We start from the raw sequence: 23,496 nt of genomic DNA, 5'->3' as shown, positions 1-23,496 counted from the left end.
TGAACAGTTTTTTGTACTCAGGATTCATATAAAAAGGTTTGCGACGTGATTGTGGCGACACGACGGGAATTAACAGACTTTTCATGCGAAATGGTAGTTCGAACTAGACGCATGGGACATTCGATTTCGGAAATCGTTAGGGAATTCAGTATTCCGAGATCAACAGTGTCAAGAGTGTGCCGAGACTACCACATTTCAGGCATTACCTCTCACCACGGACAATGAAGTGGCCGACAGCTCCCACGTAGCGACTGAGAGCAGCGGCGTATGCAGGGAGCTGTCGTGTTAACAGACAAGCAACAGTGTTGTAGAACACTCAGTATAATGTCGTTTATTGAAACTGAACTACACTTATCGAAATATCACTATATACACACAAAGAAAACAAATAACATGTAGACGACTGTTCATTAAGAGCGTCGGTGAGGTCCGTCGGAGCTGGTCCTAGCTCGACGAGGAACTGGCTGTACTGCTTTTATTTTATTTATTGTTATTTTAATCACCTTATACAAAGGTGGGCTGTCAGCAGCATAGTACGCTGCTCTTCAGCCGCGAGTGGTCTAGTACCTTCCGCCGCGGAAGTCGAACACGCGGCAGAACAAATGGACGTGGTCAGCCCATAGAGGACTCCGCCTCCGCGGCGGCTGTTCCGCGCAGAGGCTCTCGCGCAGCGAGGGCGCCACCGCTAACCCACGTGCCGACAGCGGCCAATAGCCGCTCCCTCCGGTTTCGTATACAGGGTGTTACAAAAAGGTACGGCCAAACTTTCAGGAAACATTCCTCACACACAAATAAAGAAAAGACGTTATGTGGACATGTGCCCGGAAACGCTTAATTTCCATGTTAGAGCTCATTTTAGTTTGTTCTTCCACCTACGCTCAATGGAGCACGTTATCAAGATTTCATACGGGATACTCTACCTGTGCTGCTAGAACATATGCCTTTACAACTACGACACAACATGTGGTTCATGCACGATGGGGCTCCTGCACATTTCAGTCGAAGTGTTCGCACGCTTCTCAACAACAGATTCGGTGACGGCGGACGAATTCCATGGCCTCGACGCTCTCCTGACCTCAACCCTCTTGACTTTCATTTATGGGGGCATTTGAAAGCTCTTGTCTACGCAACCCCGCTACCAAATGTAGAGACTCTTCGTGCTCGTATTGTGGACGGCTGTGATACAATACGCCATTCTCCAGGGCTGTATCAGCGCATCAGGGATTCCATGCAACGGAGGGTGGATGCATGTATCCTCGCTAACGGAGGACATTTTGAACATTTCCTGTAACAAAGTGTTTGAAGTCACGCTGGTACGTTCTGTTGCTGTGTGTTTCCATTCCATGATTAATGTGATTTGAAGAGAAGTAATAAAATGAGCTCTAACATGGAAAGTAAGCGTTTATGGACACATGTCCACATAACATATTTTCTTTATTTGTGTGTGAGGAATGTTTCCTGAAAGTTTGGCCGTACCTTTTTGTAACACCCTGTATAGGGACCCGCTCTGCCCTAGTCCAGCACTCCCCAGGGCCCCCTTTTTCCTCTTCCTTCTTTCTCCCCGAGCGGATTTTCCTCCTTCCCCCCCCCCCTCCCCTGAGACCCTGCACCCCATACTTGCGTTTGTCCTTTCCACATCCCTCCATACCTGGCCCTCTTCAGCGCGCCCCTCGCTCATCTCCCCTATCTCTTCCCCTCCCTCCCTTCTTCCAGTCTCCCCCATCTCCTTGCGCCTTGCAGATCCTCCGTTTTGATCATCGTCAGTGTGCCACATCAGTGTTGTGTTTAGTACTGTTTCTCCTGTGCATCAAGAGATGTAATTTTAATTGTGTGCTGCCTTGCGGTTCGCCGTCAGTGTTTGTTATGTTCTCCGCCATCCGTCGATACCTTTTATGCTCCAGTCATACTGTGCCTTATGTTCTTTTAATTGTCGCAGTGTGTGGCTTTTGTGTGTGCTACTTTTAAACAGTTTTTTATCTCCATTTTACAGTCACCCCGTTTTTTCGTCTATTGCCTTCCATGATATTCCCCTTTCTTATATCTATGTTCACCATATTCTCTCCTTTGTTCTTTTTAAATGTCTTCTATTGTTTGTTCTATGTCTTTCGGCTGAAGAGCAGCGCATATGCTGCTGCCAGCCCACTCCGATGCTTATGACCGCGTATGGCAGTCTGGTCTCCTCTTCAAGCTCCAAACCTTCGCCCTTCCCATTAACTTTGTCCGTCTGATCGGCTCCTTTATCTCTCACCGTCCTTCCTTCGTCACCATCCATGACACAGATTCATACACCTCTTTTCCCTCCGCCAGTGTGCCCCAAGGCTCCGTCCTCTCTCCCCTTCTGTACCTTTTATATACGGCGAACATGCCGCCGCCGTCACCCCCTGTCCACCTTCTCCAGTTTGCCGATGACACCGCCTTCCTTGCCCTGGCCCCACCCTGCAGCGCTCCCAACACCTTCTTCAATCCCATCTTGACCGGTTCACCGCTTGGTGCAACCAGTGGTTGCTCAAGGTCAATCCCTCCAAAACCCAGGCGATCATTGCAGGCAAAACCGCCCCATCCTTCCGCCTCCTTGATTTCTATCTCACCGTCTATGGCCATCCTATCGCCCTCACCCCCACCCTTAAGTACCTTGGCGTCACCCTCTCCTGGACCCCCCATCTCCAAACAATCCAAGCCAAGGCATGCTCCCGCCTCCATCTCAAGCTCATTTCTGGCCATACGTGGGGTCTGGACCCCTCCACCATACTCCACACCTATTAATCCCTCATCCGCCCTATCCTTTATTACACCCATCCGGCCTGGATGTCCACCCCCCCTACCTTTTATAAATCCCTTCAAATCCTTGAACGCCATGCTCTCTGCCTCGCCTATCGCATCCGTCTCCCCTCCCTCACGTGGACCCTATATGATCTCATTCCGTTCCCCCACCTCCTCCTTTTCCTTGACAGGATACGGATCCTGTACACCTCCTGCAAACTCGATCCTCCTCACCCGCTTGTCTCGCCCATCCTCTCCCGCCCCCGCCCCCTGCCCCACCTGTATTCCCACGTCCCACCCGGTCTCCATCTCTCCACCCTCCTTACCCTCTCCCAAGGTGGCTTCCGCCAGCTCCCTCTCCCTGATGATGTGCTCCTCCCCTCCATCTACCCCTCCTATCAAGTTTGATCCTTCCCTCCCCAATTCCTGTGTCCTTTCCTTTAGGCACCCTCCCTCCCTTCTCTTTCCTTTCCCCCGTCCCCTCCCTCCACCCCTCTTCCCCCGGGCTTTCCCTCCCCCTTCCTCCCTTCCCCCTATCTCCCCTGCCCATGGAATCTGCTCTCCCCTCTCCCTCTTCCACCCCCCTCCTCCTCTCTTGGCAGGTCTCCAGACTCGTACACGGTTAGTGAACATTCGCGTGCCGGAGATCAACGCCTCGTGTTCTGTGTGTGCCGTCGTCTTGTGTTTAAGTGGTTCAGTGTTATTCGTTTTGTGGACCTACGTTGACGTGTGACAATTTTCGTCTCTGTGTGTTTCCAAGTGTCTGAACAATTTTATCTTGGACTCTACGCCCGTGAACGGCACCTTGTATTTTAAAAAGTGTTTGTCTCCGTTTATATGTCCACCATCTATTTTTCTCTAATTGTCTTCATTTGTATCTTTGTGTTTGTCTGCAGGCAAAGAGCGGCGTAGTATGCTGCTGCAGGCCTGCCTGTAAACAGGTTTCCAAATAATAATAAAGAAAAAGAAAAAAAAGCCAGTCTGGTACTCGCTCTGGATTTCGTTTCTATCTCGGCGGTACTGCGTTCTGGTCGTTGCTCGTTGTTGACGTTTGCCTGGCTCTGGTTCCGAGTGGATTTACGTTTGGTGTTTCGTGTTGTGGTTTCTACAGGCCTCCGTTGTTTACCTCTTCCTTGTTGTGTCGCTCATAGTCGGTCGTGGTCGGTTGTTGTCAGTTGTCGTTGGTCTGTCGTCCGACTCGTCCTGTGTTTACCCGGTGGTGCGTGATCCACCGCCGGTGGCTTCCACGCCTCGCGGCTCCGATCTGCAGCCCAAGGCGTTCCCGCTGTTGGTTGTGGTTACCACATGTGGTGCAATAAATATGACAGAAAGGTGGTACAGATAATACAATAAAAATGGCGGGCAAAAACGGTAGACACGAAAAACAATAAACACGAAGCCGTTCACGCTGGACGAGAAGAAACACTAAAACCCGTTGACACGGCGCACAAAACACGGACGCTTGCGACGGCACAGGTGAACAGTGGTGGCGTCACGGCGAAAGAACACTAAACACAAAACGAAGGCACACACACACGAGACACTGATGGCGATGACGTCCGGCGCGCGATTGTCCACTGAGCGTGTACAAGTCTGGCGACCTGCCAAGAGAGGAGGAGCGGGGGGGGTGGGAGAGGGAGAGGGGAGAGCAGAGTTGCCACAGGCAGGGGAGATAGGGGGAGGGGAGGAAGGGGGAGAGGAAGCCCAGGGAACAGGGGGGGAGGAAGGGGGGATGGCGGGAAAAGGAGAGAGAAGGGCGGGAGGGTGCCCAAAGGAAAAGACACAGGATGTGGGAGGGGAGGATCAAAGATGATAGGAGGGGTAGATGGAGGGGTGGAGGACATCATCAGGGAGGAGGAGCTGGCGGAAGCCGCCTTGGGAGAGGGGAAGGAGGGTGGAGAGACGGAGACTGTGTGGGATGTGAGAATACAGGCGCGGCAGTGGGCGGGGGTGGGAGAGGATGGGGGAGACAAGCAGGTGAGGAGGATCGAGTTTTCGGGAGATGTACAGGATCCGTATCCGTTCAAGGAAAAGGAGGAGGTGGGGGAACGGAATGAGGTCGTACTGGATCCGCGTGGGGGAGGGGAGACGGATGCGATAGGCGAGGCGGAGAGCTTGGCGTTCAAGTATCTGAAGGGATTTGTAAAAGGTATGTGGCTGTACTGCTGCTGCGCTGGCCTTATAAAGCTGGCGGAGGTCGGCGTAGTACTCCAACTTTCCCTGCGTCTGTGAGGCGACCTCTGCAGAAAAAGGTTCGCATTTATCTCTAGCAAGTTCTGTTTATTTTGAAGAATTGTGTTCCTCTTGGTTGCTCCTGCAAGTGCTTGTGTATGTTACATGGTACACAGGGGTGTCTGTAGTGTAGTCTGCCTGGCAGGCGCCGTCTGTGGCAGACGTAACACATGACTACATCAATGTGGGATGTACGACATACGTATCCATTAACACAGTGCGGTAAAAAATGACGTCAATGCGCTATGACAGCAGACGACCGGTGCGAGTGCACTTACTAACAGCACGACATCGCCTGCAGCGCCTATTGTGGGCTGGCGGCTACATCGGTTGGACACTAGACGATGGGAAACGGTGGCCTGGTCATATGAGTCCCGATTTCAGTTGGTAAGAACGGATGGTAGGAGTCGAGTGTGGCACAGACCCCACGGAGCCATGAACCCAAATTGTCAAAACAGCACTGTGTGCTGGTGGTGGTTCATAATGGTATGGGTTGTGTTAACATGGGATTAACTGGGTCCTCTGGTCCAGCCAAACCGACTATTGACTGCAAACAGTAATGTTCAGCTGCTTGGAGACCATTTCCTGCCAAACAGCGATGGAATTTTTGTGGATGGCAATGCGCCAGGTCACTGGGCTACTACTGTTTCACTTGGTTTGAAGAACATACTGGGCAGTTCGATCGAATGGTGTGGTCACCCAGTTCGCCCGCCCAGAATCCCATCGAACGTTTATGGGATATAATTGAGAGTTCAGTTCATGCACAATATCATGCATCGGCAACACTTTTCCATTTATTGACGACTGTAGAGGCAGCATGGCTTAATATTTCTCCAGCGGAGTTCCAGTGACTGGTTGAGTCCATACCACGTAGTTTCCGCACTACGCTGGGGAAAGGAGGCTGGACGCGATGATTTTCGTCTTCTGGATTCATCTCTAAATTTTACGATTTGTTATGCTCAGATGCACATGTGCTCGTTTAGCCTTTCTTCATGTTAGTACCAGATGTGAACACAAATATTGCTGCAAATGACCTACCTTCATCAGAATTAATATTACCATAAAATAACTTCAACAGACAAAGTATTTTCTTCTTTACACGCAATTTTGCAGACAAAATGAAGGTTTTGACTTGCAGACAACTTCAAGACACGTGTTGCAGTCATGAAGAAATAGAGACTTTGAACTTTAGTGGTTCATGCTACTTGTGATTAGCTATTAGACCTTACAAATTGCAGCCTGACCCATACTGCACACGTCTTTTCTATAAGAAGAGGTCTATTTACACCTGTACGTAATAGCCGCATTACGACGATTGAAGATCCTCGTTGTGATCCGATTTCCTTTAGTTCATGTTAAAGGCCTCTTTACGTATTAAGCTGCACTATAGACATTTGATTTCTACCTGATAGCTTATTATCAGTAGTGAGATTGCGTTGTTATTCATTCATGGGTCAAATTTTATATAAAAGGGAGTATTTTCATGGCATTAATACCAGAATCCTAACTAATTTGCACTCCTAGGTCAACCTGTAACGGGCTTCATCGTTACTGAGAGAGGTGGCGCGTTGGTTAGCGCAGTGGACTCGCGTACGACAGGGACAGGGTCAAACTCCTCATGGCCATTCGGATTCAAGTTTTCCTTCGTTTCCCTAAGTAGCGAATATCCAGAAGGTTCTTTAGAAAACGACATGATCAGTTTATTTCCCCATCCTTGTCGTATTCGAGCTTGTGCTCCACCTCTAATGATCTCATCCTGAACGGAATGTTAAACCTGTCTCTTCTTTCTGTAGCAGAATCAGATAACCACTTCAGTAGTAAACACCTTTATTGGTTCAAAAACACTACCGATTTCAGGCAATAATAAGCCCTTTTTCAGGTGGACGAGACTGCAAAAGGGAAAATGAAAAAAAGCTATAATAAGAGACTGTATAAGAGATAAGACTTATTGTGGGGATTCACTGCCTAACTACAAATACAGTGACGGAATAGAATGAGATTTTCACTCTGCAGCGGAGTGTGCGCTGATATGAAACTTCCTGGAAGATTAAAACTGTATGCCGGACCGAGACTCGAACTCGGAACCTTTGCCTTTCGCGGGCAAGTGCTCTACCAACTGAGCTACCCAAGCAAGACTCACGCCCCGTCCTCACAGCTTTACTTCTGCCAGTATCTCGTCTCCTACCTTCCAATCTTTACACAAGCTCTCCTAAAAGAAAGGATATTGCGGAGACATTGCTTAGCCACAGACTTGGGGATGTTTTCAGAACGAGATTTTCACTCTGCAGAGGAGTGTGCGCTGATATTAAACTTCCTGGCAGATTAAAACTGTGTGCCGGACCGAGACTTGAACTCGGGACCTTTGCCTTTCGCGGGCAAGTGCTCTACCAGTTTGGAAGGTAGGAGACGAGGTGCTGGCAGAAGTAAAGCTGTGAGGACGGGGCGTGAGTCGTGCTTGGTAGAGCAGTTGCCCGCGAAAGGCAAAGGTCCCGAGTTCGAGTCTCGGTCCGGCACACAGTTTTAATTTGCCAGGAAGTTTCAGTGACGGAATAAACTATCGCAACACCAAAATATAGTTAATCTAGTGTAATTGTCTAAGTAACAGATTTACGCTACTAACGTTGAAGGATCACTTCTTAATATAAGCACAAAATAAGCCATTGAAAGTGTGAAATGGTGGTAAAGTAGTAACCGTTATAACCACGAGAATGTCGAATGTCAAGATGCACACGTGCATGCATTGTGTTGTACAGGTGCCGGATGTCAGTTTGTGGGGTGGAGTTCCATGCCTGCTACAGCTGGTCGGTGGACGGTTAATGACACTGGAGTTGTCATCCGACAATGTCCCATATATGCTCGATTGGAGACAGATGTGGTGATCGCGCAGGCCAAGAGAACATGTCGACACACTTATCCTGTTGGAAAAAAAACCCTTGGAATGCTATTCGTGAATGGCAGCTCATGTCGAATCACCAGACTGACGTACACACTTGCAGTTAGGGTGCGTGGGATAGCCACGAGAATCTTCCTGCTACCATTACAAATCGCACCTCAGACCACAGGTCCAGGTGTAGGTCCAGTGTGTCAAGCACGCAGAAGGTTAGCTGCAGGCCCTCATCTGGTCTCATTATACGACCATCACTGCCACAGAGGCAAAACCAGTTACATCAGAAAACACAACAGGCCTTCACCCTGCCCTCCAATACGCTCTCGTTTCACACGAATGAAGTCACAAATGGAGGGGGTTTTGACTCAGCGGAATGCTAGCAACAACGCATCTGGCTTGAAGATTTCCTTGAAGTAACCGATTTGTAGCAGTTCGTTGTGTCTTCATTATCGGTTGTGCTACGTGGCCGTCCGGAGCCCACTCCCCTTTCGACCATACATTCTTGTGACCTCTGCCGCCAGCAATCACATACAATGGGGATATTCCCGCCAAGTCTTTCTGCAGTGTTGTTGTTGTTGTGGTCTTCAGTCCTGAGACTGGTTTGATGCAGCTCTCCATGCTACTCTATCCCAGTACCTACTGCAACCTACATCCTTCTGAATCTGCTTATTGTACTCATCTCTTGGTCTCCCCCTACGATTTTTACCCTCCACGCTGCCCTCCATTACTAAATTTGTGATCCCTTGATGCCTCAGAACATGTCCTACCAACCGATCCCTTCTTCTGGTCAAGTTGTGCCACAAACTTCTCTTCTCCCCAATCCTATTCAATACTTCCTCATTAGTTATGTGATCTACCCATCTAATCTTCAGCATTCTTCTGTAGCATCACATTTCGAAAGGTTCTCCTCTTGTCCAAACTATTTACCGTCCATGTTTCACTTCCATACATGGCTATACTCCATACAAATACTTTCAGAAATGGCTTCCTCACACTTAAATCTATACTCGATGTTAACAAATTTCTCTTCTTCAAAAACGCTTTCCTTGCCATTGCCAGTCTACATTTTATATCCTCTCTACTTCGACCATCATCAGTTATTTTGCTCCCCAAATAGCAAACCTCCTTTACTACTTTAAGTGTCTCATTTCCTACTCTAATACCCTCAACATCACCCGACTTAATTCGACTACATTCCATTATCCTCGTTTTGCTTTTGTTGATGTTCATCTTATATCCTCCCTTCAAGACACCATCCATTCCGTTCAACTGCTCTTCCAAGTCCTTTGCTGTCTCTGACAGAATTACAATGTCATCGGCAAACCTCAACGTTTTTATTTCTTCTCCATGGATTTTAATACCTACTCCGAATTTTTCTTTTGTTTCCTTTACTGCTTGCTCAATATACAGATTGAATAACACCGGGGAGAGGCTACAACCCTGTCTTACTCCCTTCTTAACCACTGCTTCCCTTTCATGTCCCTCGACTCTTATAACTGCCATCTGGTTTCTGTACAAATTGTAAATAGCCTTTCGCTCCCTGTATTTTATCCCTGCCACCTTTAGAATTTGAAAGAGAGTATTCCAGTCAACATTGTCAAAAGCTTTCTCTAAGTCTACAAATGCTAGAAACGTAGGTTTTCCTTTCCTTAATCTTTCTTCTAAGATAAGTCGTAAGGTCAGTATTGCCTCACGTGTCCCAGTATTTCTACGGAATCCAAACTGATCTTCCCCGAGGTCGGCTTCTACCAGTTTTTCGATTCGTCTGTAAAGAATTCGTGTTAGTATTTTGCAGCTGTGGCTTATTAAACTGATTGTTCGGTAATTTTCACTTTCTGCAGTATTGCAGAAGAAACATCCAGCTCCTCGTAGCCCTATCATACGACATCGTCAAAACTCAGTGAGATGTTGATAAAGGTGTCTTCGTCGACTTGAAGGCATTCTTAACTAACATCAAGGCACCACATCTAATCTCAAAGGTAACTAACACTCACGACAGCTACAGCGTGTATTTAAAGCAAACCTGATAAGCATCGTCATTGTGGCGCTACTAGCGCCATTATAATGCGACTGGCGAGATATTTTAATAGACATAACCTTTCAGATGTAGAAACACGCCTACAGCTTCCGTTTATGTCGCACAACTCCTTCCTGGTTTCGCGATTTTTTTTCCGTCAGTGTGTGAGGCTGATACGGTCGGATTGGTCAGAGTGAAAACAACAGTGCAGCACCAAGCTGTCACAAAGTAACCTGAGGAAAGTGAACTGTGAAAGGAATAAAAAGACAAGGAATTACTAAGAGAATTCACCGAACAACGAAAGATCACTCACACGTGGCGAGCATGGCCGCCGCCCACTGCGAACACTAGGCTTCGGGCAACCGACAGCCGCACGTGAAGCCGAGGCACGGAATGTCGCGGTGCTGAATCTGCTACTGTACTCATCTCTTGGTCTGCCTCTTAAATTTTAACCCCCCCCCCCCCCACATCCCACCACACATACACACTTTCCTCCAGTACTAAATTTGTGATCCCTCGATGTGTCAGAATACGTCGTATCAACCGATTCCTTCTTCTCGTCAACGCAAATTTCTTGTCTTCCCATTCTATGCAGTATCTCCTCATTAGTTACGTGATCTACCCATCTAATCTTCAGCGTTCTTCTCTAGCACCACATTTCGAAAGATTCTATTCTCTTTTTATCTAAACTTTTTATCGTCCAGGTTTCGCTTCCATGCGTGGCTACACTCCGAAAAAATACCTTCAGAAAAGACTTCCTAACACTTAAATCTATATTAGATGTTAACAGGTTTCTCTTCTTCAGAAATGCAATTCCTGTCATTGCTAGTCTACATTTTATATCCCTTATACTTCGGCCATTACCAGTTACTTTGCTGTCGTTATAGCAAAACTCTTCTAATAGTTTAAGTATCTCGATTCCTAATCTGACAGCATGATGTGATTTAATTCGACTATATTACATCCCCACACCCCACCTTGCCGTTGGTGGGGAGGCTTGCGTGCCTCAGCAATACAGATAGCCGTACCGTAGGTGCAACAACAACGGAGGGGTATCTGTTGAGAGGCCAGACAAACGTGCGTTTCCTGAAGAGGGGCAGCAGCCTTTCCAGTAGTTGCAAGGGCAACAGTCTGGATGATTGACTGATCTGGCCCTGTAACACTAACCAAAACGGCCTTGCTGTGCTGGTACTGCGAACGGCTGAAAGCAAGGGGAAACTACAGCCGTAATTTTTTTCCGCAGCTTTACTGTATGGTTAAATGATGATGGCGTCCTCTTGGGTAAAATATTCCGGAGGTAAAATAGTCCCCCATTCGGACCTCCGGGTGGGGACTGCTCAAGAGAAAGAAAACTGGCGTTCTACGGATCGGAACGTGGAATGTCAGATCCCTTAATCGGGCAGGTAGGTTAGAAAATTTAAAAAGGGAAATGGATACGTTAAAGTTAGATATAGTGGGAATAAGCGAAGTTCGGTGGCAGGAGGAACAAGACTTTTCGTCTACTGAATACAGGGTTATAAACACAAAATCAAATAGGGGTAATGTAGGAGTAGGTATAATAATGAATCAAAAGATAGGAGTGCGGGTAAGCTACTACAAACAGCATAGTGAACTCCTTATTGTGGCCAAGATAGATACGAAGCCCACGCCTACTACAGTAGTACAAGTTTATATGCTAACTAGCTCTGTAGATGATGAAGATATTGATGAAATGTATGATGTCATAAAAGAAATTGTTCAGATAGTGAAGTGAGACGAAAATTTAATAGTCATGGGTGACTGGAATTCGATAGTAGGAAAAGGAAGAGAAGGAAACGTAGTAGGTGAATATGGATAGGGAGTAAGAAACGAAAGAGGAAGCCGCCTGGTAGAATTTTGCACAGCGCATAACTTAATCATAGCTAACACTTGGTTCAAGAATCATAAAAGAAGGTTGTATACACGGAAGAAGCCTAGAGATACTGACAGGTTTCAGATAGATTATATAACGGTAAGACAGAGATTTAGGAACCAGGTTTTAAATTACCAGGGGCGGATGTGGACTCTGACCACAATCTATTGGTTATGACCTGTAGATTAAAACTGAAGAAACTGCAAAAAGGTGGGAATTTAAGGAGATGGGACCTGGATAAACTGAAAGAACCAGAGGTTGTGCAGAGTTTCAGGGAGAGCATAAGGGAACAATTGACAAGAATGGGGGAAAGAAATACAGTAGAATAAGAATGGGTAGCTTTGAGGGATGAAGTATTGAAGGCAGCAGAGGATCAAGTAGGTAAAAAGACGAGGGCCAGTAGAAATCCTTGGGTAACAGAAGAAATATTGAATTTTACTGATGAAGGGAGAAAATATAAAAATGCAGTAAATGAAGCAGGCAAAAATGAATACAAACGTCTCAAAATTGAGATCGACAGGAAGTGCATAATGGCTAGGCAAGGATGGCTAGAGGACAAATGTAAGGATGAAGGCTTATCTCACTAGGGGTAAGATAGGTACTGCCTACAGGAAAATTAAAGGGATCTTTGGAGAAAAGAGAACCACTTGTATGAATATCAAGAGCTAAGATGGAAACCCAGTTCTAAGCAAAGAAGGGAAAGCAGAGGATCTATACAAGGGCGATGTACTTGAGGGTAAAATTATGGAAATGGATGTAGATGAAGATGAAATGGGAGATATGATAATGCGTGAAGAGTTTGACAGAGCACTGAAAGACCTACGTCAAAACAAGGCCCCGGAAGTAGACAAAATTCCATTAGAAGTACTGACAGCCTTGGGAGAGCCAGTCCTGACAAAACTCTACCTTCTGGTGAGCAAGATGTATGAGACAGGCGAAATACCCTCAGACTTCAAGAAGAATATAATAATTCCAATCCCAAAGAAAGCAGGTGTTGACGGATGTGAAAATTACCGAACTGTCAGTATAATAAGTCACGGCTGCAAAATACTAATGCGATTTCTTTACAGACGAATGGAAAAACCGGTAGAAGCCGACCTCAGGGAAGATCAGTTTGGATTCCTTAGAAATGTTCGAACACGTGAGGCAAAACTGATCCTACGGCTTATCTTACAAGCTACATTAAGAAAAGGCAAACCTACGTTTGTAGCATTTGTAGACTCAGAGAAAGCTTTTGACAATGTTGACTGGAATACTCTCTTTCAAATTCTAAAGGTGGCAGAGATAAGATACAGGGAGCGAAAGGCTATTTACAATTTGTGCAGAAATCAGATGGCAGTTACAAACAGCCGAGGGGCATGAAAGGGAAGCAGTGGTTGAGAAGGGAGTGAGACAGGGTTGTAGTCTCTCCCTGATGTTATTCGATCTGTATATTGAGCAAGCAGTAAAGGAAACAAAAGAAAAATTCAGAGTAGGTATTAAAACCCATAGAGAAGAAATAAAAACTTTGAGGTTCGCCGATGAGATTGTAATTCTGTCAGAGACAGAAAAGGACTCGGAAGAGCAGTTGAACGGAATGGACAGTGTCTTGATAGGAGGATATAAGATGAGCATCAACAAAAGCAAAACGAGGATAATGGAATGTAGTCGAGTTGGGTGATGCTGAGGGTATTAGATTAGGAAATGAGACACTTAAAGTAGTAAAGGAGTTTTGCTATTTGGGGAGCAAAATATCTGATGATGGTCGAAGTAGAGAGGATATAAAATGTAGACTGGCAATGGCAAGGAAAGCGTTTCTGAAGAAGAGGAATTTGTTAACATCGAGTATAGATTTAAGAAATCGTTCCTGAAAGTATTTGTATGGAGTGTAGCCATGTATGGAAGTGAAACATGAACGATAAATAGTCAAAAGTGAATAGAAGCTTTCGAAATGTGCTACAGAAGGATGCTGAAGATTAGATGGATAGATCACATAACTAATGAGGAGGTATTGAATAGAATTGGGGAGAAGTGAAATTTGTGGCACAACTTGACTAGAAGAAGGGGTCGGTTGGTAGGACATGTTCCGAGGCATCAAAGGACCACCAATTTAGCATTGGAGGGCAGCATGGAGGGTAAAAATCGTAGGGGGAGACCAAGAGATGAATACACTGATTCAGAAGGATGTAGTTTGCAGTAGGTACCGGGAGATGAAGAAGCTTGCACAGGATAGAGTAGCATGGAGAGCTGCATCAAACCAGTCCCTGGACTGAAGACCACAACAACAACCTTCCATTATACTTGTTGTGCTTTTTTTAATGATCATCTTATATTCTCCTTTCGGAACACCGTCCATTCCGTTCAATTGCTCTTCCAATGTCTTCTCCCTGGACTTTAGTCCCTATTCCAAACTTCTCTTTGGTTTCCCTTACTGCTTGCTCAATGTACAGACTGAATAACTTCGGTGATAGGTTACAAACCTGTCTCAGTCCATTCTCAACCACTGCTTCCCTTCCATGCCCCTCGAATCTTATTACTACCGTCTGGTTTCTGTGCATGTTGTAAATAGCCTTTCTCCCTGCATTTTTCCCCTGCTACCTTCAGAATTTCAAATAGAGTACTCCAGTCAACACTGAAAAGCTTTCTCTAAGTCTGCAAAAGCTACAAATGTAGGTTTGCCTTTACTTAACCTACCTTCTAAGATAAGCCGTAGGGTCAGTATTACCTCGCTTCTACCAGTTTTTCCATTATTCTGTAAAGAATTTATGTTAGTATCTTGCAGCCACGACTTGTATAACTGATAATTCGGCAATTTTTGCACCTGTCAGCAACTGCTTACTTTAGAACTGGAATTACCACATTCTTCTTGAAGTCTGGGGCTATTTCGCCTGCCTCATACATCTTGCATACCAAATGGAAGAGATTTATCATGGCTGGCTCTCCCAACGTTATCAGTAATTCTGATGGAATACCGTCTACTCCCGGGGCCTTTTTCCGGATTAGATCTTCCAGAGCTTTGTCAAATTCTTTTCGCAGGATCATATTTCCTATCTCGTCTCCATCTAAGTCCACTTCTTTTTCAATAATATTGGTTTCATCTCCCTTGTACAGACCCTCTATATACTCCTTCCACCTTTCACCCTTCCCTTCTTTACTTGGACCGGTCCACCATCTGAGTTTTTGATATTCGTACAGCTGCTTCTCTTTTCCTCAAAGACCTCTTTAATTTTCGTTATGTGACGTATCTATCTTTCATTTAGTGAAACATGCTTCTAAATCCTTACATTTGTCCTGTAGCCACTCCTGTTCAGTAATTTTGCACTTCTTGCCGATCTCATTTTTTAGTCGTTTGTATTACCTTTCACCTGCGTCATTTATTCCATTTTTATATTTTCTCCTTTCATCGATTAAATTAAATATCGCTTGTGTTACCCAAGGATTTCTAGAAGCCCTTGTCATTTTACCCACTTGGTCCTCTGCTACCTTCACTATTTCGTCTCTCAAAGCTACCCATTCTCCTTATGCTGTATTCCTTTCCCCTGTTCTTGTCAGTCGTTCCCTAATTTTTCCTCTGTAATTCTCAGCAACCTGTAGTTCTTTCAACTTATCCAGGTCCCACCTCTGTGATTTCCTACCTTTTTCCAGTTTCTGCAGTTTTAATATACAGTTCATAAACAATAAATTGTGATTAGAGTCCACATTTGCAACTGGAAATTTAAAACCTGGTTTCTAAATCTCTGTCTAACCATTATATAATCAATCTGAAACATTCCGGTGTCTCCAGGTATTTTACACGTATGTAATCTTATTTTATGATTCTTAAACCAAGTGTTGGCGATGATTTAATTATGCTCTGTAAATAACTCTACGAGGTTTTTGTCGCTTCCTTTTCCTACTATCGAATTCCAGTCCCACATTACGATTAAATTTTCATCTCCTTTACTACCTTTTTTTTTGCGTCATCATACATTTCTTCAATCTCTTCATCAAGTGCGGAGCTAGTTGGCATGTAACGTGTACTACTCCGGTAGGCTTGCGCTTCGTTTCTGTCTTGGCTACGATAATGCCTTCAGTATGCTGTTAGTAGTAGCTTACCCGCATTCCTATTTTCTTATTCACTACTAAAGCCATTCCTCCGTTACCTGTATTTGTCCGCAGCTCGTGGTCGTGCGGTAGTGTTCTCGCTTCCCACGCCCGGGTTCCCGGGTTCGATTCCCGGCGGGGTCAGGGATTTTCTCTGCCTCGTGATGACGGGGTGTTGTGTGACGTCCTTAGGTTAGTTAGGTTTAAGTAGTTCTAAGTTGTAGGGGACTGATGACCATAGATGTTAAGTCCCATAGTGCTCAGAGCCATTTGAGCCATTGAACCTGTATTTGAGTTTGTAATTAGAATGCTGTATTCACCTGACCAGAAGTTCTGTTCTTCCTGCGACCGACCTTTACTAATTAGAACTATATCCAACTTAAACCTATCAATTTCCATTTTTAAATTTTCTGTCCTACCCGCCCGATTAAGGGGTCTAAAAGTCCACGCTCCGATTCGTAGAATGCGAGTTTCGTTTTTACTGATAAAGACATCCTCCTGAGTAGTCCCCGCGCGGAGATTCGAATGGGGGACTATTTTACCTCCGGAATATTTTACCCAAGAGGACGCCATCATCATTTAACCATACAATAGAGCTGCGTGTCCTCGGGCAAAATTACGGCTGTGGTCTCCGTTTGCATTCAGCCGTTCCCCGTACCAGCACAGCAAGGCCGTTTTGATTGATGTTGCAGGGACAGACGAGTCAATTATCCAGACTGTTGCCCCTGGAACTGCTGAAAAGGTGCACATTTGTCTGGCCTCTCAACAGTTACAGGTACAGTTACGGTACGGCTATCTGTATCGCTGAGGTACGCAAGCATTCCCACCGAAGGCAAGGTTCATGGTTCATGGTGGGAGGGGGTGGGGGTGGGGGGAAATTATGTACTTCCTCTTAAATAGTGAGAGTGCCGAACCATCTATTTAAAATGATATAAGAGAGAGAATTAAGAAAATAAGATCATTAACGTTCCGAGGTGGAGCTGTGACACACTGCATGCACATAAAAGTCGGGACAGTTGGTCTGGGTATCCATTTCATCGACATTATGCGTTGCCCACAACGAGAAACTGTGATGGATAAGTGGAGATATCGGTTGGGCACAGTCAACGCGTGTGAATTCTGTAAAGAATGGCTGCGATGCCATTGCGGCGACGAACTTCGTTTTCTTAGCCGCCAGCAAGAACTTCTTCAGACCCTTTTACAGGAATGTGAGAGAACCACATCGCAAAATAACTACCTAGTCGGAATGCAAGAGTTGCTCCTTTATAATTAAATATTTTTGTAATCCATATATTAGTTGCAACAAGAAGTTTTATACTCTGTTCTGTGGCAAATGTCTTGTGATTAAACTCATTTGTTGGTTGTTGTAAGTTTTTGATTGAGCGTATTTATTTTACTGTGGTGTATGCCATCTTTCACAGTTATCTACAAACTATATTTCATTCCTGACATTTAATTATGTGGTAGTGTTGCTGAAACTGTTTCCATTACAAGTGTTTGGGAAAGATATCTGCAGTAGGTATGGCAGTTGGCAACTGGAAGCAACAATGATGAATGTGAAAGCTGACTCTCTTTCCTTTCGCTATAAGGATGTGATGGGAAGTAAAATGTACTTGGAACGTTACACTGACAGCATAAATCCCCACTACTGAACTTACAAGACACAGATGGAATATACTGCATTTTTTCAGTGAAGTATGTGGTTTTGCACTAGAGAGAATGCATGGATGTTAACTTTAGTGTTCAACAGTGATTCGGATTTCGCATCGAGGCCAGTTATCGATATGGAGGAAAGGTGAGCTTTAGTCGGGCTCCCTACCACAGCTGCAGCTTGCTCCCACGGTCGGAGCCGGCGGTGCTGCGCGGCCGGCCGCTGTGGCCGAGCGGCTCTAGGCGCTTCAGTCCGGAACCGCGCTGCTGCCACGGTCGCAGGTTCGAATCCTGCCTCGGGCATGGATGTGTGTGGTGCCCTTAGGTTAGTTAGGTTTAATTAGTTCTAAGTCCAGGGGACTGATAAACTCTGACGTTAAGTCCCACAGTGCTCAGAGCCATTTGAATTTTTTGTGAGCTCCTCTGGGGTGTGCAGACTTCTGTGAGGCGCCGATAAATGTCTGCGATGTTCTCTTTTTCCACCAAAAGAAGGTCAGTGACAACTCTCTGCAACACAACTCCGTTACAGACGCCATTTTGAAGTCTACGTGTATCGCCATCATCTATAGGAACTTCATGAAACTATGGGGGCTGAAGCGGGAATATTTCACATTGTCCATAACGGATTCCGCATTTTTTGAACCGAAAGAAAGTTTTGCATTACGTATTGAACGCCCCTTGTAGTTTCCACTTTAATGAAAAGACACAGCTTTAAAGAATAAAAGGTAACTATTTTAGTGTCCCTGAAGTTAATATTTCTCATTAGATGTCTCCCTGAACTACTGATATGTGAAATTTCGTATAAAGAAGGACAACTGTAAAAATATTACACCAGTTATTAGTAGGAAAAACAAACGGTTGTATGAGTTATTGCAAATATTAACACTAAAGCGTCACAGAAGCCAGAAAGACATTTTCGTCTGGGCATTAACCGTTGCAAACAAGAGATATTTAAAAAAAAACAAGTAGACGATTCCTACCACTCTCAGCACAATCGCCTTTGCTTGCCAACTTGAAGAGTCCTCTAGCGCTTGCGCGATCCGTCACATGAGTTGTGGCAGACAGAATACTCACGTTGAGCGCCTTCAGCATCTGCACGTCCTCCTGGTATTTGTGGTACGAGTCGCAGGCCACGTCGCCGTTGTCGCCATTCGTGCCGTACTCCGGGTGTTCGTGCAGCATGTGGTCCCAGATGTTCTCGCCCTTGCCTGCGTACAAAACGAAATTGTTTGGCGAAGTGTAGACCATGTTTGCTTGAAACGACAATAGCTACAAAATAGGTAATTTCTAAGAAATACCTACCTCATCGCTCCCCCCTGAGATATAATGGTAAGATGTACAAGTGGTTAGTCCGTCAAAAACTGAACACAGATCAGGCATGAAAATAGGAACAAGATGTACTGAAGTGTACCAGTGAATGGTCCAAGATTAACAAGTGCAACATCGCGCACATTTCAGTAGCTAGAGCGCCGTGCTAAGTGGTTGACGTGTTGGACTACTATGTGGATGACCCGCTTACTAAACTGTTTCATGCTGTTTATTTTATTTTTTATTTTTTGTTTTTCACCAAATTATGAACTGTGCGTCCGGTCACTGAGATGTTTGTTCTCTTTCTGTTGTCTTGGCAGTTGTCATACTATACACTGGTTATAGAATATGAGTCACGTGATAAGAATACGTTACCGTCCCAAGCCTGTGTGATGAATAGTGAGAGCAGGCGAGATAGCACATATACGTATAGACGTCTCGCAGAAATGATTGCACCAAATAAAATGCTGTGAACTATGTTACAACAAAACAATTCAAGAGTCAATACTTCCAAAATGGAACGCAATTTCCAAAACTTTGAAAACCTATGTTTTGACAGAGCACAGACAATCCGTGTGATTATGAAGCTGTTGCTTTCATTTTTTGCAATTTATGTGAAAAACTATTATGTTTTCATCATTTCCTTGGGAGTGATGACCTTCACATTCATACGAATACCTAAATCGGGCAAGGAGGTGAAAAATGTTCAAATGTGTGTGAAATCTTATATGACTTTACTGCGAAGGTCGTCAGTCCCTAAGCTTAGACACTACTTAACCTAAGTTATCCTAAGGACAAACACACACACCCATGCCCGAGGGTAGACTCGAACCTCCGTCGGGACCAGCCGCACAGTCCATGACTGCAGCGCCCCAGACCGCTCGGCTAATCCCGCGCGGCGGGCAAGGAGGCATATCTCATTCGCATACTGCGCGTACAAATTAGGTACGTACGTCGACAAGAGATTCCTAACATATGACACACGTACAGTCACTAATGCTGTGCCGGCCGGGGTGGCCGAGCGGTTCTAGGCGCTTCAGTCTGGAACCGCGCGACCGCTACGTTCGCAGATTCGAATCCTGCCTCGGGCATGGATGTGTGTGATGTCCTTACTTTAGTTAGGTTTAAGTAGTTCTAAGTTGTAGGGGACAGATGATGGTTCAAATGGCTCTGAGCACTATGGGACGTAACTTCTGAGGTCATTAGCCCCCTAGAACTTAGAACTACTTAAACCTGACTAACCTAAGGACATCACATACATCCATGCCCGAGGAAGGAATCGAACCTGCTACCGTAGCGATCGCGCGGTTCCAGATTGTAGCGCCTAGAGCCACTCGGCCACCCCGGCTGGCCAGGGGACTGATGACCTCAGATGTTAAGTCCCATAGTGCTCAGAGCCATTTGAACCATTTGAACTAATGCTGTTTTCCGGAGGAGACTTCGGATGACTTGTAGCCCTGTTATCAATCGTTTGCGATTCCCATTTGAAAGCCACTTCCTTTCGGCTGCTAATAGAGTAGTTTTGCTGAATCAACTGTAATTATAGTTCCCTACCTTACACGTCGCTGTTGCAAACGGACTTTACACCGCGACACAGACACAAATTTGAATAAAGCGGACAGACAGGACGGTTTCTGGCTCTGAAAAGAGGACGCCGGGCGTTTACTGTGGCCGCTCCGCCGCCCGTTGAGAAGCAGGCGGATAGGGGCTTTTCGCAGACGCCCTGCGTTGGTAAGGAGACAGGGCGCAAGACGATGCTAAAAGCAGAAGATCGTATAGATAGCATCTTACAAACGCCGCCAACGGCCATATTTAGCACAGAGGAATGCATGAAGAATGATTGTCAAACGCCAAAGCGTATTTCCACAAAAAGACAGAGAGATGTATCTTGTTGGCTGACTCGTAGATGAAGGAGGGGTCACAGCTTGTTTTAAAAATTTCTACCGAATTGTGTATGAGCTGAAGGCAGTTAGCTTCATGACTCGCAGAGTGGGAGACATTCCGTTTGTTAAGGGCGTGGTGATCGTCCACGCTAACGAGCTGAGGTTTGTTCTGAACTGGGCACAGCGTGGCGAGGGGGTCTCTGGCAGGTGTTGGTAGGACACACTTCGCTGGGTAGCGTTTAGAGACTTGGCTAGCAAGGCGTGAGTGGACAGTTTCACCATTAGTTTCCGAAGTGCTGATTTCGCCTCTAGGAATGGCAGCATTCGTTTCTCTGGGAGCAGAGAAACTAAGATGTGATTCTTCGTGGAGACTGAGGTATTACGAAGTGCTTCTTCACGACCGCGCACTTGAGCCAAATCTCTGCTCCTGGCTTATGAACAAGCGGAATTCTTGGTTTGTGTCCGGCATTGCACGGAAGTAACTTTGCGGACGCTGTTTCGTGTCTTTTGTGCAGTCACAATATTTTTAGCTACGCAACACACGTTCTCGGCACGACTGCCGGCAACAATGAGCAGCTCGGCGCTGCTGAACTGCTCTTCACAGCAGTGAATTCGGTGACGTACGCACCACGGCCAGCAAGATAGGGAATTTTTAACCGTAGCTATATTAAGATCAGTTGCTTGATCGCAATGCTCTTTATCGTCAGTGCCGCACAGGATGGAGGTTTCCTTTATTTCGATGCCAAATAGTATCAACCACTTAACGTTACCATTGTTTAAACGGTGAGGCGACTTCTAGTCAAGTCATACATGTTTTGCCAATCTCAACTTTCAGTTTCAGTTTAATTAGGTCTGTCCACATTCGTTCCCTATAGTGCGTGTCAGGGCGCTGATGACCTCGACGTTGAGCGCCCATAAGCCCCAACACACACACACACACACACACACACACACACACACACACACACACACACACAATCTCAAATTTAGATTAATGGCTAAGAGTTAACGATCTATGTCTGTAGTTTTTCAATTTGAATATTTTTCTTCGAAAGTTGTTTTTATACAAAAATATATTATCAGTGCCTAGTTGTTCTACGTCTCCTAGGGTTACACTCCAAGTACTGATCCTGATTTATAGTGGAGTACTGTTACTACTTAGGTAATGACTCCACATGTTATTCTCAGTTGCCGGTTGTCAATTGCAGGGCTAATTTAATTCACCTTTTAGGCGGAACCACAGAATTGCGAATACGACATTGACAGCGTTCGAACATACACATTCAACCGATGTAGCACTGGATGCTTACAGCTGCTTCAGGAACCAATGTTCCTCGATAATTAGGTATTGCTGGCTCACGTATGTCCGTCGGTATGTGAGCTGTCCAACAGTGTGACTCATTATCGGCGGTGGAGAGAAAGACCACTTGATAGTGGAATCAGCAACAATGACATTGGGCCATGAGTGAGTGCAAGAATGTGCTCTTAACTGATGAGTCTGACGCGCTTCGGTCAGCAGGTGGAGGAATGTAAAATTATTGGGGCCTCGTGGAAAGAGGCCAAGGTGTTAGTGGCATGGTCTTAGTCTTGGGAGCTGTGACGGTGGATAGAGGATTCAGTGATGTGAATATTTTCATTCACAGCTTGCTGTGTGCTATACTTTTTACAAGAGTTAGTGGTAAGAGCGAGGGAGATAACAAATGATCTTGATTTTTCTCAACTTTTGCTTTCTCCACGTCGATAAATCATACGTACGTGCTTTTATTTTCTTAAGTCTTGCTTCCATCATCAATCCCAACATCAGAACTGCGTTTATCGTTCCGAATCCAAAACTGATAGTCGTCTAACAGATCCTCAACTGTCTTTTCCATTCTTCTATAACTTGGACGCTTGAGCCCTTAGGCTCACAAATATCTGGCCTTGCAACGGACTTCGTTAGGTTAGTGGTGTTTAACGTCCCGTCGACAACGAGGTCATTAGAGACGGAGCGCAAGCTCGGGTTAGGGAAGGATGGGGAAGGAAATCGGCCGTTCCCTTTCAAAGGAACCATCCCGGCATTTGCCTGAAACGATTTAGGGAAATCACGGAAAACCTAAATCAGGATGGCCGGAGACGGGATTGAACGGACTTCGTGAACTTTATTGCAAACCACCTGGATACCATCATACTTTACGTCTTGCCGAATGGCGATAGGATCTTCCAGCAGGATAACTGTCAGTGGTACATTCAGTATCGATGTTTCTGTCAACCACTCACATCTACATGCCTTCAGGGGCTCAGCATTCGTTTTCTGAGTATGGGCTTCGCGACCCCAAGGTTTATGAGCTGTACACTGGTACGCGCTACCTGTCCTCTGTCACTGTAAGCTGTGGGCATGCTTCAGCTCTCACTGTACAGCACAGCGGTGGAATGTTGACGTTGTGTGCCACAGGAAAAGGGGATCTTGGCTTGACCACCCGGATCACGAGGATTCTAATAACCTCTGTCAAAAACGCCTCCATCTCAAGGTGTGCTACGTGCCGATGAGTGGCAAGCAACAGTTGTTGGTGGGCAATCTCTGGGGAATCTACGGCACCTTAGTGGTATGAGGATTGCGCAAGCAGGTGGGGCTCTGTCTAGGTTGACTTTTACTTCCTTAGCTGCTCGTGGAGTCGAGGTGAAACCGTCGAAATTTCCTCATAGTTGACTGGGTGGGCCGCTGGTAGGTACCAACAACCAGCATAACAAGAGGGCTGATGTAGCCAGTCCTCCTGACTCAGAGACTATACAGAGTTCTTCCGTACATAGTAACAGAAGGCATCCTGCT

General features: G+C 45.7%; 1 protein-coding gene across 1 annotated transcript in view; it reads right to left on the bottom strand.

Annotated features, from left to right (window-relative positions):
* LOC126094950 (myrosinase 1-like) overlaps positions 1 to 23,496 on the bottom strand; it is a 102,391-nt gene that overhangs the window by 68,753 nt on the left and 10,142 nt on the right. Inside the window, exon 2 of the mRNA XM_049909605.1 lies at positions 18,574 to 18,707. Coding sequence (XP_049765562.1) covers positions 18,574 to 18,707 — 134 coding nt within the window. The remainder of the gene's footprint in view (positions 1 to 18,573; positions 18,708 to 23,496) is intronic.

The sequence above is a fragment of the Schistocerca cancellata genome, chromosome 8, assembly GCF_023864275.1.
Source record: "Schistocerca cancellata isolate TAMUIC-IGC-003103 chromosome 8, iqSchCanc2.1, whole genome shotgun sequence".
NCBI classification, from domain to species: Eukaryota; Metazoa; Arthropoda; class Insecta; order Orthoptera; family Acrididae; genus Schistocerca; species Schistocerca cancellata.
Note: the sequence above shows the minus strand (reverse complement) of the source record. Positions and strands in the feature narration are given on the sequence as shown.